The following is a 15,786-nucleotide window of genomic DNA, read 5'->3' as shown; positions in this document are numbered from 1 at the left end:
AAAGTGAATATTCTGAACAAAAAAGTTCATGAAAAAATACACAATTACAAAAGTAACAGCGGGGAAGAGGTGACTTGGTTGGGAAGTGTTTACATAAGACATTAGCAGATCGTTGTGCTTGTAGGACACTGTTTACTTGAACACTGTGGTCAGCCCTTGAGTTGGTCAGGTTAAATTTCACACCTTGGTCGGCCAATGTGTACTTTACACATATTACAAATTTAAGTAAACAGTACTAATCCCAACTGCCATTCTCAGGTGAGACCCAAAACATTATGGTTTAAACTTTAAGATGGGGGGGGGGGGGGGGAGAGAAATAAAATAAAAAAAAACCAAAACTTCACATGCTGCCGTACCTGCTCTTCAACCCACTAAAAAACGCAGCAAAACCCGGATGTCTACATTATTTTCAAACTACTCATTGCTTTCTATAGGTGAATAAACTGAAAGAATTGACATGCTGACGGATTGGTAATGACATCCAGGGTACAAACTATGTAAATATGGTATAATCGACGCATTTCGGAGTTGACACATTCTTCCTTAGGTGCGTGGTATACATTTTTGTCACGGATATCACACTTACCCATTAAAGTATATGGTGCTATACATATGTGTTTTTACATGGACCATATGTCAGTGCAAAGCACACAGAGACACGTCAGTTTTTTTTGGCAGCACGGATGACAAGAGTCAATACAAGTCTATGACAAGAGTCTATACAAGTTTGAAAAAAAAAAAACACATGTACAGCACACGGATGACGTCGGTGTACAGTCCGTATTTAACATTGCAAAGTATAGAAGAAGATTTTTCACTTATTTCTTTCTTTAGCCATACTGGTACAAAACTGATGACACTGATGGTAAAAATGAACACGTGGCTGGAAAACACTAATAATGTTTTTTTACGTTTTATACGGTCATGTGAAGGAGGAGGTCTTAAATGGAGAGGGCTCCAAAGATGTACCTAGGCTGGCACATTACCCCCGATTCTAAAAATTACAGCATCAATCTACGACAAACCACAAAAAAAAATGTATACGTGGTGAGGAAGAGCTGAGCAGAGCACATGTAATGATGCCGACCTCACTAGAATCACTAGATTTGACACCACAACGTGATCACTTGTACATTATTACTTGGGTTCCGGTGGCGGTATACTGTACCAGGAACATCTCTACACCCGACAAATAGGCTATAATGTAAACCACTGTACAGACAGAAGGACACGTCATTACACTTCACTATTTATTTGCCAAACCCAGGGCCGTATTTAGAGTTTCTGCTGCCCTAGGCACTTTTCGTGCTGCCTCCCCCATTGGTGAGTATGACTAATGCAGACACTATCGGCAGTGACTTAGGCTACTTTCACATCAGCGATTTTTGACATTTGCAGCAGATCCGGCAGTTTTTCCGCATCCGTAACGGATCACTTATGGCAACACTGTGTTTGGCCTCATTCATTCCCTATGGGACTTGCGGCTTTGCTGCGATCCGGCAAATGCGGTACTTGCAGCAACAGGAAAAAAAATGCTGCTAGCAGTGGTTTTTTTTGTCTCACCTCAAGTGCTGCACATGTCCGCAAGTCCCATAGGGAATAAATGAGGCCGAACGCAGAGTTGCCGGCCTGTAAGTGATATGTTACGCGACAGAGGCGGAAAACCTGCAGTATCTGCCGCGAACGGAGAAAATCGCTGATGTGAAAGGAGCCTTAGCAAACCTTTCCATTAGTTGTCATGTGAGAATCTGGTGGATCTCATACACAGTACATGGTCAGTTGATTCTGCCAAGGTTGCAAGGTTTGGCTGAGGTTTTTAAGGGGAACCTGTCAGTCGATTCATACTACCAAAACCACGGGCAGCATCACTCAGACTGCAAACAGGGAAGTTTATCTCTGCAATGCTGGGACTTTTCAGAGAGAATAGTTTGAAGAGCTGGATGGGTAATTTAGTGAGAGAACGGACTAATCTGTGGGCTTCTCACTCCATGTCTCAAGATCAGGGGTGGGCAATTTATTTTCCCGAGGGGCCAGATGAAAGACCATGACTGTTGTGGAGGCCGAACCAATAGCATGAAAATAATTCTACTCAATATTAATTAATATTAATTGTATCACTTAATATTGAGCAGAATTAAGTATGCTTACACCCCCTATATATCTTTAAACCCCCACAGCCCCTTAAATACAGCATGAGCCCCACACAGCCTCCCCATATACAGCATGAGACCAGCCTCTCAGCTCCTCTCCTCAGCAGCCTCCCCTCTCCTCACCACCCTCTCACATCCTCCCATCACCAGCCTCTCCTCTCCTTTCCAGCCTCTCCTCTCCAGCCTCTCCTCTCCTTTCCAGTCTCATCTCCTTTCCAGCTTCTCCTCTCCTTTCCAGCCTCTCCTTTCCAGCCTCTCATCTCCAGCCTCTCATCTCCTCTCCTTACCAGCCTCTCATCTCCTCTCCTTACCAGCCTCTCATCTCCTTTCCAGCCTCTCCTCTCCTTTCTAGCCTCTCCTCTCCTTTCCAGCCTCTCCTCTCATCTCCTTTCCAGCCTCTCATCTCCTCTCCTTTCCAGCCTCTCATCTCCTCTCCTTTCCAGCCTCTCATCTCATCTCCAGCCTCTCATCTCCTTTCCAGCCTCTCATCTCATCTCCTCTCCAGCCTCTCATCTCCTCTCCAGCCTCTCATCTCCTCTCCTTACCAGCCTCTCATCTCCTTTCCAGCCTCTCATCTCCTTTCCAGCCTCTCCTCTCCTTTCTAGCCTCTCCTCTCCTTTCCAGCCTCTCCTCTCCTTTCCAGCCTCTCCTCTCCTTTCCAGCCTCTCCTCTCATTTCCAGCCTCTCATCTCCTCTCCAGCCTCTCATCTCCTCTCCAGCCTCTCATCTCCTCTCCAGCCTCTCATCTCCTCTCCAGCCTCTCATCTCCTCTCCAGCCTCTCATCTCCTCTCCAGCCTCTCATCTCCTCTCCAGCCTCTCATCTCATCTCCAGCCTCTCATCTCATCTCCAGCCTCTCATCTCCTCTCCAGCCTCATCTCCTTTCCAGCCTCTCATCTCCTCTCCTTACCAGCCTCTCATCTCCTTTCCAGCCTCTCCTCTCCTTTCCAGCCTCTCCTCTCCAGCTTCTCCAGCCGCTCATCTCCTTTCCAGCCTTTCATCTCCTTTCCAGCCTCTCATCTCCTCTCCAGCCTCTCATCTCCTCTCCAGCCTCTCATCTCCTTTCCAGCCTCTCATCTCCTTTCCAGCCTCTCATCTCCTCTCCAGCCTCTCATCTCCTCTCCAGCCTCTCATCTCCTCTCCAGCCTCTCATCTCCTCTCCAGCCTCTCATCTCCTCTCCAGCCTCTCATCTCCTCTCCTTACCAGCCTCTCATCTCCTTTCCAGCCTCTCATCTCCTCTCCTTACCAGCCTCTCATCTCCTTTCCAGCCTCTCCTCTCCTTTCCAGCCTCTCCTCTCCTCTCCAGCCGCTCATCTCCTCTCATCTCCTTTCCAGCCTCTCATCTCATCTCCAACCTCTCATCTCCTCTCCAGCCTCTCATCTCCTTTCCAGCCTCTCATCTCCTTTCCAGCCTCTCATCTCCTCTCCAGCCTCTCATCTCCTCTCCAGCCTCTCATCTCCTCTCCAGCCTCTCATCTCCTCTCCAGCCTCTCATCTCCTCTCCAGCCTCTCATCTCCTCTCCTTACCAGCCTCTCATCTCCTCTCCAGCCTCTCATCTCCTTTCCAGCCTCTCCTCTCCTCTCCAGCCTCTCCTCTCCTCTCCAGCCTCTCATCTCCTCTCATCTCCTTTCCAGCCTCTCATCTCCTTTCCAGCCTCTCATCTCATCTCCTTTCCAGCCTCTCATCTCATCTCCAGCCTCTCATCTCCTCTCCAGCCTCTCATCTCCTTTCCAGCCTCTCATCTCCTCTCCTTACCAGCCTCTCATCTCCTTTCCAGCCTCTCCTCTCCTTTCCAGCCTCTCCTCTCCAGCTTCTCCAGCCGCTCATCTCCTTTCCAGCCTTTCATCTCCTTTCCAGCCTCTCATCTCCTCTCCAGCCTCTCATCTCCTCTCCAGCCTCTCATCTCCTCTCCAGCCTCTCATCTCCTTTCCAGCCTCTCATCTCCTTTCCAGCCTCTCATCTCCTCTCCAGCCTCTCATCTCCTCTCCAGCCTCTCATCTCCTCTCCAGCCTCTCATCTCCTTTCCAGCCTCTCATCTCCTCTCCTTACCAGCCTCTCATCTCCTTTCCAGCCTCTCATCTCCTCTCCTTACCAGCCTCTCATCTCCTCTCCAGCCTCTCATCTCCTCTCCAGCCTCTCATCTCCTCTCCAGCCTCTCATCTCCTCTCCAGCCTCTCCTCTCCTTTCCAGCCTCTCCTCTCCTTTCCAGCCTCTCCTCTCCTTTCCAGCCTCTCCTCTCCTCTCCAGCCTCTCATCTCCTCTCATCTCCTTTCCAGCCTCTCCTCTCCTTTCCAGCCTCTCCTCTCCTTTCCAGCCTCTCCTCTCCTCTCCAGCCTCTCCTCTCCTCTCATCTCCTTTCCAGCCTCTCATCTCCTTTCCAGCCTCTCATCTCCTCTCCAGCCTCTCATCTCCTTTGCAGCCTCTCATCTCCTTTCCAGCCTCTCATCTCCTTTCCAGCCTCTCATCTCCTCTCCAGCCTCTCATCTCCTCTCCAGCCTCTCATCTCCTCTCCAGCCTCTCATCTCCTCTCCAGCCTCTCATCTCCTTTCCAGCCTCTCATCTCCTTTCCAGCCTCTCATCTCCTTTCCAGCCTCTCATCTCCTTTCCAGCCTCTCATCTCCTTTCCAGCCTCTCATCTCCTTTCCAGCCTCTCATCTCCTTTCCAGCCTCTCATCTCCTCTCCTCTCCAGCCTCTCATCTCCTCTCCTTTACAGCCTCTCATCTCCTCTCCTTTACAGCCTCTCATCTCCTCTCCTTTACAGCCTCTCATCTCCTCTCATCTCCTTTCCAGCCTCTCATCTCCTCTCATCTCCTTTCCAGCCTCTCATCTCCTCTCATCTCCTTTCCAGCCTCTCATCTCCTTTCCAGCTTCTCCTCTCCAGCCTCTCATCTCCTCTCCTTACCAGCCTCTCATCGCCTGCCTCTCATTTCCTCTCCTTACCAGCCTCTCATCTCCTCTCCTTTCCAGCCTCTCCTCTCCTGCCTCATCTCCTTTCCAGCCTCTCATCTCCTCTCCAGCCTCTCATCTCCTCTCCTTTCCAGCCTCTCCTCTCATCTCTCCAGCCTCTCATCTCTCCTTTCCAGCCTCTCATCTCCTCTCCTTTCCAGCCTCTCATCTCCTCTCCAGCCTCTCCTCTCCTTTCCAGCCTCTCATCTCCTCTCCTTTCCAGCCTCTCATCTCCTCTCCTTTCCAGCCTCTCCTCTCCAGCCTCTCCTCTCCTTTCCAGCCTCTCATCTCCTCTCCTTTCCAGCCTCTCATCTCCTTTCCAGCCTCTCCTCTCCAGCCTCTCATCTCCTTTCCAGCCTCTCATCTCCTTTCCAGCCTCTCATCTCCTTTCCAGCCTCTCATCTCCTTTCCAGCCTCTCATCTCCTTTCCAGCCTCTCATCTCCTTTCCAGCCTCTCATCTCCTCCCCTTAGCAGCCTCCCCTCTCCTCACTCACATTAGCAGACTCCCGTCTCCTCTCTCACCTCACTCCTCTGAGTCCTCACACACTGCCCGCCTCCTCTCCCTTCTCACCGCCGACTTCAGTATCTTCTCCCACAAACATTACCTGCTTCTCTGCAGTCTGCTCCAGTGCTCTTACAGTAAGAAGCGAGCGCAGCGTGTCACATGACCGGCGTCAGGAGGAACATGATGCACTTGGGCTGCTGCTGCTTAAAGGTACAGCTCCCATTTCTGCCCCATACAGTAGTCAGGGCAGCAATGCCCTGATGGCGGCCTTGCGCCCGAGACCCCCTCCCCCCGCAGCAACTGGGACTGAGGTGGGTGGGCGGGGGGGACCCCCCGGACTTCAAAAAAAAAAAAATTTTTTTTAAAACTTGCTCAGGTGCCGCCCCCCTGCATTGTCCCCGCCCTAGGCACGTGCCCTCAAGTGCCTAGTGGCAAATACGGCCCTGGCCAAACCCCTAGGTATAGAATAGTGCAATGCTTCTATATACAGTTGTGTGAAAGGTCTATCTATGTGAATGCCAAAAGGACAGCACAGATACAACTATGTTACAAATACGACGAGAACAGAAAATACATGAACGGATGCCATTTGTGTGATCAGAGACAAATATACTATAGAATAAAAGCGAGACGGTAAAACATGGCCGCCAAATAAATATACTGTCATCGGTTTTGTTGATGATTGTTTACCCCATAATTATCCTGCTAAATCTTCCTCTCAGTCACAGAAAGGACCTTTACACAGGAGACCTTGTGAACACACACAAGGAAACATTCTCTACAGAGGAAAGTGCCCATCAAAAAGAGATAAGTAAAGGCAGAATAATTACCATCTAAGCATATTTTTATTTCGCAGCTTAATTACCTTCTTGGGAGTAAATGAAGTGTAACAAAAGGTACTGCCAACCCCAATCGCGCACGTCGGTATAATAGTCATTACAACAGTACAAGTGGAAACAATCACATCGGGAACCTTCAAAGTTCAAACAAAACACTTGTCCTGAACGATTTCATTTGGGAAAGGAAACAGTTTAAATTTTAACTTGTCAAACCGACCTGTCCCCAACCTGCCCCCATCTCAAGAGAAAAAAAAAAATAATAATAAATATATATATATATATATATATATATATATATATATATATATATATATATATATATATATATATATATATATTTACACTTTTTATTATTATTATAATAGATGAATAAAATAAGCTTAAGGGGTTTGTCTCCTACTTGGACAACCCCTTCCCAATTCCATGCTTCCTCCAGTAAAACAATAACACTTATACTCAGGGCCGCGGAGTAGGAGTAAGTGTCCATTTTGGTGGAAAATGGACCGACCCCAACTCCTAAAATATGTAATAAATTGGGTACAGTAATTCAGCGCAGGATGTGCTGTAAATGTTTTCATAATTTGGGAAAGTTGTGTCTGCTCTGTTCCTGATCTAAGATTCTCTGCTTTTAGTTGAGATGAATCTGTGCTGCACTTTATGTACATGCTCAGTAGTGAGGCAGGGCTATGGGGTCGGAGTCAGGGAAATTCAGGAATCGGAGGTTTGGTAGTGAAATTCTCCTGGTGAACTCACCTCTGCACAGTGAGACTTTCTTACTGTGCTAGCGGTAATCTCCTAGGAGGAAGGTCACTGCAGTTCATTGGCCCGGCCTGCTGGGAGCGCAGCCTCAGAGACCTAAAGTAACCTCGATGAGGTCACCGCTGCTCACTGATGCTGCGCTTACAGCCGCTCATTCAGTGGTCTGAGCCTTGACAGGCGCATCTTGGCACCGTCCAGGTTGAAAACTTTATTCCCAGACATGGATTACAGCGTGGGACAGAACATCGGACAGGTGAGGGATAGTGTTTTTATGTTTGTTTTCTTACAGGAGACGGTTGATTCAATGGAATGGGCATTAGATGAGTGTAACTTATTTTTAAATAAAAATGGAAAAGTGTGTTTTGTTTCTATTTCTAATAAAAGACTTTATACTTGCAGTGTCTTTATTTACAATACAACTATAGGATTAGTAATGGATAGGTGTCTTACAGATGTCTTTCCATTACTAAGGCTGGGTTCACATTGCGTTAGTGGGTGTCCGCTGACGGAATCCGTTACATGGCGCAATTAACGCTATGTAACGGGTCCGTTATCGCACCCATTGACCGCAATGTATTGAACGCATCGCTAACGTATGCCATTTTTGGCATGCGTTAGCGATGTCCCGTTATTTTCTGACGGACCTCGAACGCTGCTTGACGGACCTCGAAGCAGAAATGCTTAAAAAAAAAAAATCCATAATCACATGTCAAAAATAACAAGAAAAACAATTCCACATAAAACATTTGACACCAACAGAAATGTAATAAAATGGATAAAGATATGTCCAATAACTCCTAGGGTACATTTATCTATTCTTGGATTCTTCTTTATTGCTGATTTTTAATATTGTATTTGTATTTATTTTTTATTACTTAAAGATATATATATAGTACCCTTGTAAATATGCTTGAATTAACGAGATGAAACCCTAATGTCCCATCGTGTTGTCACATTCCATACATTCGCGCTATATAAAAATAAAGATTATTTTTCCAAAATCAAGTTTTTTTTATTTATTTTTTAAATTCAGCATTTTCATTAGGTGTATGTTTACAATATTATATAATATAATTATAATATTGTATGGATACACCAATTGAAAATGCTGAAAATAATAATAAAAAAAAAAACAAGTTGATTTTGGAAAATAATGAAACTTAATATATGCGCGGAGACAATTGAGTAGGAACATGAATGTATGGAATGGGACATTAGGGTTTCATCTCGTTAATTCAAACATTTATAAGGGTTGTATAAATCTTTAAGTAATAATATTAAAAATAAATAAAAGCATACTATTAAAAATCAGCAATACAGATGAAATTCCAATAATAGATAAATGTAGCCTAGGAGTAATTGTACATATCTTTGTCAATTTTATTACATTTATGTTGGTGTTGAATAGAAATGAGCGAAGCCGAACAGTAAAGTTCGGCATCCGTACCGAACACCTACTGTTCGGCCTGGACACCAAACACTGACGTCACCAGGAAGTCTGTGTTACTGTTTGGGTTCGGCCCCCCAAACACAGTGCATGACCTTGATGCAACCACTGCTTCTGATTGGTGGAAAAATCATTACCGCTGGTCAGACAGCCATGGTTCTCAGGCTGTCAGATGACTGCGTGAGCCGCAGCTGTGATAACAGGTAAAGTTTCCTCCGATCACTGGCGTGGGCTGATGGGACTACTTCTCCCATCAGCCCATGACTTCTGCCGCTAATAACTGTGAGAGCAGGCGGCAGCTGACAGGAGTATTCAGACGGCGCCTGCATTTTGAATAATTAAAACAAAACAAAAAAAAAACTGGGGTTCCCTGTATTTTTGATAATCAGCCTCAGCTGTCAGCGATAGCAAAGCTGTTTATCGAGAATAGTTGGGGTACCCATGCTGTTTATTTAATGATTTAAATAAATACCGTATTTTGTGGTTTATAAGACGCCCTCCAAATTAATTTTGAGGAGAAAAATAGTAAAAAAAAACCTTTTTTTTTTTTTAAAATAAAATGGTGGTGCTTCTTATAATCCATGCGTCCTATTGCTTACTGGGGGTGGTGGCTGCGGTGAAGAGTGATCCCAGGGTCGCTGTTGTAGGAGGCAAGAGTGGCACTGTGGGTTTTCGGTGGTGCCGGGACTCTGCTGACCTTTTGTGAAAGCCCAGAGCCTCCGCACTGTTTACTATGCTGTGGACTGTAGGAAAATGGCTGCCGGGGCGGCAAATACGCAGATGGAGATCTTGGCACTGAGATCTCATGTCCTGAGATCTTGGTGCCGAGATATCCATCTGCGCCGCATCCGCGGCCATTTTCCTGGAGACATCGTGTAGAGGCAGGCGCGGCTGGAGATCTCTGCTTTCCTCCATCTGTGCTGAGTAAAAAGCCGGACCCCAGAAGAAGAATGGCGGCTGCCATATACCCCCGCCGCAGGGCTACCGCTCGCCTCCGTACCACCACTGCACACCGCAGGACCACCGCAACACCCCAGCTCCAGTCCCGCAGTGTTGACCCCTAATTTGGGGGATTATAAAAGTGCGTTTTATAATCCGAAAAACATGGTAGATTAAAAAATACATTGTCAAAAATGGGGGGGGGGGACCCCACAGTCAGCCTCGCTAAAGCAGACAGTTGGGAGCTTGTATTCTCAGGCTGTTAAAGGGCCATGGATATTTGCCCCTGCCCAGCCTAAAAAATAGCAGCCTACAGCCACCCAGAAGAGGTGCATCCATTAGATGTGCCAATTCTGGCTCTTTGCCCGGCTCTTCCCGCTTGCCCTGTAGCGGGGACAAGTGGGGTTCATATTTGTGGGGGTTGATGTCACTTTTGTATTGTCAGGTGACATCAAGCCCATGGCTTAGGCTAGGTTCACATTGCGTTAGTGCAATCCGTTGTGTGTGGCAGTCAATTACCACTCACTGATACAAGTGCATGGGGATTGGGGGTTGCAAATCCATTAATTAGTACACCCCTTCCAACCAGGGCTGTGGAGTCGGAGTCATGGCGTCTGAATTTGATTATTGTCTAGCATCCTAGTATGTTGGAGGCTTTAATAAAACACCTTTTAGCAATTATATATTTTTGGAACCTTGGTACCATTGAGTGAAAGCGCCCACAACTTTATGGTTTCTTCTATTACTACACGTTGGAACCTTTTGTAAGGATTCATTGCAGCAATCCACCACAAAGGATCAGCGCTGGATATTTGTCCTTTCCAGAGTTGTGCCGGTTTGTACAACTTCACAAGGTGACCAAAATTCCTCTCACCTCATTTGGTTAAATTTCTAAACCCTACGCTTAGATAACGCTCCCTCATTTCCCTGCTTTTCCTAGGTAACGCATTGTATCCATACATCCAAAAGGAAGTGAGAGCTGTGTTATGAACTGGTGGTTTAGGAGCAACATGGGACGAGCTCTGAAGGAGGTGGTACCTGTACTGACCGCAGTCCCTAAGCTCAACACAACACTAGAAGTAGCCGTGGGATGCTCCTGTCACTCCCTAGGCACCTCGTCACAGCCTGAGAATAAACTACCCCTAAAGATAGAAACAGGAAAACTATCTTGCCTCAGAGAAAATCCCCAAAGGATAGATAGCCCCCCACAAGTAATGACTGAGTGGAGAGGAAAAATACATACACAGAATGAAACCAGGATGTAGCACAGGAGGCCAGTCTAGCTAGATAGATAGGACAGGATAGAATACTGTGCGGTCAGTATTAAAAACTACAAAAATCCACACAGTTTACAAAAATCTCCACACCTGACTAAAGGTGTGGAGGGTAAATCTGCTTCCCAGAGCTTCCAGCTTAACTGAATTAATCCATACTGACAAGCTGGACAAAGCATAGAATGCACAGAACGAATAAGTCCACAACATGAGGACAGAAAAGAGCAAAGCAAGGACTTATCTTTGCTGAACTGGTCAGGATATCAGGGAAATCCAAGAGAGATGTGAATCCAACCAGGAACCATTGACAAGTGGCACTGGCTGAAGGGAAGAGCCAGGCATAAATAGCCGAACAGAAAGACAATAAGTGGAAGCAGCTGCAGACTGCTAAATCCAAGGAGCAGCCATTCCAATTAAAGGGAACCTGTCACCCCGTTTTTTGAGATTGAGATATAAATACTGTTAAATAGGGCCTGTGCTGTGTGTTACTATAGTGTATGTAGTGTACCCCGATTCCCCACCTATGCTGAGAAATAACTTACCAAAGTCGCCGTTTTCGCCTGTCAATCAGGCTGGTCAGGTCGGGAGGGCGTGTTCACAGCGCTGGTTCTTCCTCAGCTTTACGTTGGTGGCGTAGTGGTGTGCGCCTGTTGAAGTGACTAATCCACTGTGGGCACGTGAACAAGCAGCGCGCGATCTGCGCTGTCATCCCTTTCGTCGGTGGGGGCGGCCATCTTCCTGGGGCCGCGCGTGCGCAGATCGAGTGCTCTGCTGCACGGGGCTTCAGGAAAATGGCCGCGGGATGCCGCGCGTGCGCATTAGAGATCGCGGCGGCCATTTTCCCAAAGCCGAGTTTGCATCTCGGCTTTGGGAAAATGGCCGCCGCGATCTCTAATGTGCACTCGCGACATCCCGCGGCCATTTTCCTGAAGCCCCGTGCAGCAGAGCACTCGATCTGCGCACGCGCGGCCCCAGGAAGATGGCCGCCCCCACCGACGAAAGGGATGACAGCGCAGATCGCGCGCTGCTTGTTCACGTGCCCACAGTGGATTAGTCACCTCAACATGCGGACACCACTACGCCACCAACGTAAAGCTGAGGAAGAACCAGCGCTGTGAACACGCCCTCCCGACCTGACCAGCCTGATTGACAGGCGAAAACGGCGACGTTGGTAAGTTATTTCTCAGCATAGGTGGGGAATCGGGGTACACTACATACACTATAGTAACACACAGCGCAGGCCCTATTTAACAGTATTTATATCTCACTCTCAAAAAACGGGGGTGACAGGTTCCCTTTGAAACCACCGGAGGGAGCCCAAGAGCAGAACTCACAAAAGTGCCACTTACAACCACCGGAGGGAGCCCAAGAGTGGAATTCACAACAGAGCTGCTACTGTCTAACATCCTCCAGAAGAATGCGACTTGTCCGTAGAAGAGTGGAGCCGGAACTGACTGGCCACAGGGATCACGTGACATTTTTATGTAAGGTGATCCCCGGGACAGCCAGTGCCAACACCACTGGAAAGGTGCTGCCACTGAATATAAAAGTGCTATTACTTCACAAGGGGAAACATAGGGTCTCAGAAGGGGGTTTCCAAGTAATTGTCAATCACTTCACAACGGCTAGAATAAATAACTTTGTAATTTACTATTTTATTAGAAATCCTCCATTTTCTCAATAATGGAGGGATTTTTAAATTCTAAAGTTTACTGCTCACTGTCTAGGTTACCGGCCACCACTCGAGTCTACTACCAATTAGCGCTTGTAATTGATGCTATGAAGCTGCCAAGATTGCACTGTTTGCTCCCGATCTCGGCCAGTTTCAGCCCCCCTGCGCTCCTCTGAGGCTGTAGAGGCAAAGTTATTGGAGAGTGCACAGTTCAGGTGAGCGGCTCAACCATGTTGATGCTCCAAACGGTCAATCATTCAGTGAAATGCCCCTGGCAAGCGGGAAGTCTAGAGATAACAAAATGTTGTAATCCTGAAGAAGAATGAGGAGATCAAGCCTGTGAAAAATGAAGTTCTTGCACAGTTCAATTACAATTGGACTCTTATGCTCCAGCTGCATTTCTGGTCCTGTGATTGATGTGACCTTCATCGGGTGATCATAAGACTGCTCACATCTGCAAGTAGCACTCCGCTCCTGGGCAGCGTGTGGGCTCGGGAGTACGGCTATGCAGTACGTCTGTGCCGTACAACGCTCTATCACTGCTCATGCAGTGCTTGCAGAAGTAAGCACTTAAAAAAAAAAAAAAAAAAAAAAAAAAAAAGTCCTTTTAGCAAGTGGTCGGGATCTCTGAACTTGGCTCAGCAGTAGGCTGTAGGATGATTAAGGGTGAGTAACTTTGCAGAATAAGCTTCTATGATAAGTACCCGTATTACATATAGCAGTGGCAGGGCCTCCTGCGTTCTCCATTATAGGTCACAATCATGAAGCCCTTTGATAACTTACCGTCAATATTTGTTTTATCCAGTAAATTATGCAGCTTACTGCAAAGCTGAATCATGGTATCCAGCTGCCGATTGATCTGCACATCCTTTACCCATGCTGGCGTTTGGCATACAGGGCACTCACAGCCCACACTCCCATCTACACACGTTCTAAGGAAAAAAAAAAAAAATTACATCGCAAAAACCACACCATAATATTTCATAAAATCATCCCTTAAAAAGTGAGTTGCTTAGTAAGTATGCGTTTTCCATATGTAGTTCAGCAACAGTGAAGACCGTGTGGGTTCTTTGCGAGGAGTAATGGTGACAACCAGGCGTGAGAAAACGCCATTATTTTTATAAAAAAGGTATTGGGGTCTGCTGTCCACCGAAATACAGATCATAGTAATCTAAAAAAATCCCCTGCAGTCCGTGACTGCGCAGTCTCATCATTGCTCTGATGTTAAAGGGAACCCGTCAGCAGGTTTAGTTATATAATTTGAAAGCAGCATAATGTAGGGGCAGAGACCCCGATTCCAGTGATGTGTCACTTATTAGGCTGTGTGCTGTAGTTGCAATACAGTGTTTTATCAGCAGGAGATTATGACTACAGAACTAGTCTCATGTGAAAGCTAGCCAGCTATTCTATATAACCCCACCACTGATTGGCAGCTTGCCGACTATGCAGTGTACACAGGAAACTGCCAATCACTGGTGTGGGCTGAGTTATACAGAGCTCAGCATTAATGCACTGGTAGATCTACAACAAAGAAGTCAGGTATTCTATCCAGCAAGCAGCCCAGTAAGTGATTCATCACTGGAATCACACTCTCTAACCCATCATGTAGCTCAGAATGTATAGCTAAAAACTTCTGACAGATTCATTTTAAAGTGATTGTCCACACAGTCTTAAATATAATATTTCTCCCCCCAAATCCTCTATTCTCACCATTTCCCGTATCGGCTCCATCCCAGCTATGTCTGCACCTGGCCTCGCCTGACCACGTAACCCCTGCAGCCAATCAGTGGCTGATATTCACCTACTGCACTCACTTCCATCGGACAAACCTCACTTCTATCTGACATTTATGGCAAACTAGCAATGTGTCGTGTCTTGTGAGACAACCCCTATAAAATAACGCCCACCTTGGACCTTAGTAGGGTCCATCACATGCAGTTCGGGACAGTCATGAGACACACCAGTTTCATGCAGGAGTAACTTGAGCCTAGCCTTACAGGTTTAGGACACCCTGTAGTGGCATCGCTGCTCCATAGTCCTGGCCAGCACGGCCTCTTGCCACATTCAGAATGGAAACCGTGCTCTGGAGCCTTTTAGAAGGTTTAGGGCAGGGGTCCCCAACTCCAGTCCTCAAGGCCCACCAACATGTCATGTTTTCAGGATTTCCTTGGTCTTGCCCAGGTAATAATTGCATCACCTGTGCAATGCAAAGGAAATCCTGAAAACATGACCTGTTGGTGGGCCTTGAGGACTGGAGTTGGGGACCCCTGGTTTAGGGGATGTTTACATGGAGGATTTTTATTTTTGGTGGAAAAGCCAACCAGGGATTTTAGGTTGTGTGCACACGTTGCGTTTTTTTCGCGATAAAAAAGCACAAATAACGCATACATATGCATCCCATCAATTATAATGCATTCTGCAATTTTTGTGCACATGATGCGTTTTTTCCGCAAAAACTACAGAAAAGAGGTCGGCACCACCGTAGGGGATCACCTAAAGCATGCTACAAAACAGTAGAACCATAAACAGAAGAAAAAAGGGGTAGCATGTATGATAAAGGGATCACCACAAAGTATATAGAAAAGTATAACAAATTTTATTAAACAACACTTGTGTACACTACAGAAAAAATTAAAAACACACTAAAAATAGCAGCATAAAGCAAGCATGAAAACACGACCTGTAATAAGGTCAAGCCACAATGTCACCCCGACAAAAAAACGCATCTTGGTAAAAAAACGCATCATGTTCATTAATTTGCGGATTTTTTACGTTTTTCCCCGCTATTTAATGCATTGGGAAGCCCCGGAAAAAAACGCACAAACGCGTCAAAAACGTGAAAAAAACCTGCATGCGGATTTCTTGCAAAAAATGTCTTTTCTGCAAGAAACCCTGACGTGTGCACATACCCTTAAGAGAAATCTACGCCAGAAATCCACTTGGTTCTTCAACACAGTTTTTGATGCATTTTTTCCCCCCTTATGGGGTTTGAAGCCTTTTGACTTGAAAGTAAAATTTGGAGCAGATTTCACAACAAAGTATTAACATGGCATTCCCATAAATCTATGTCAGGAAAAAAATAAATAAATAAAAAAAATAAAAAAAAAGACAACAATGTGGTTTCCCCCTTGAAATCAATCAGGAGCTTATTCAGAATATTTGTAGAAAGGTATTTGATGCGGATTTTGAGGCAGCCCAACGATGAGTCAGTAAGCCAAGTGACATTGTGACTAAGGGGGTGCAGACTATGAG

The 15,786-nt window shown here is 46.3% G+C and overlaps 1 protein-coding gene across 2 annotated transcripts in view; it reads right to left on the bottom strand.

The window, feature by feature from the left end:
* The window catches only part of BARD1 (BRCA1 associated RING domain 1), a 110,048-nt gene that overhangs the window by 91,408 nt on the left and 2,854 nt on the right, over window positions 1-15,786 (bottom strand). For both annotated transcript variants that reach the window (XM_069733405.1, XM_069733406.1), the window contains exon 3: window positions 13,318-13,466. In XM_069733405.1, coding sequence (XP_069589506.1) covers window positions 13,318-13,466 — 149 coding nt within the window. The remainder of the gene's footprint in view (window positions 1-13,317; window positions 13,467-15,786) is intronic.

The sequence above is a fragment of the Ranitomeya imitator genome, chromosome 7 (genome assembly GCF_032444005.1).
Source record: "Ranitomeya imitator isolate aRanImi1 chromosome 7, aRanImi1.pri, whole genome shotgun sequence".
NCBI classification, from domain to species: Eukaryota; Metazoa; Chordata; class Amphibia; order Anura; family Dendrobatidae; genus Ranitomeya; species Ranitomeya imitator.
Note: the sequence above shows the minus strand (reverse complement) of the source record. Positions and strands in the feature narration are given on the sequence as shown.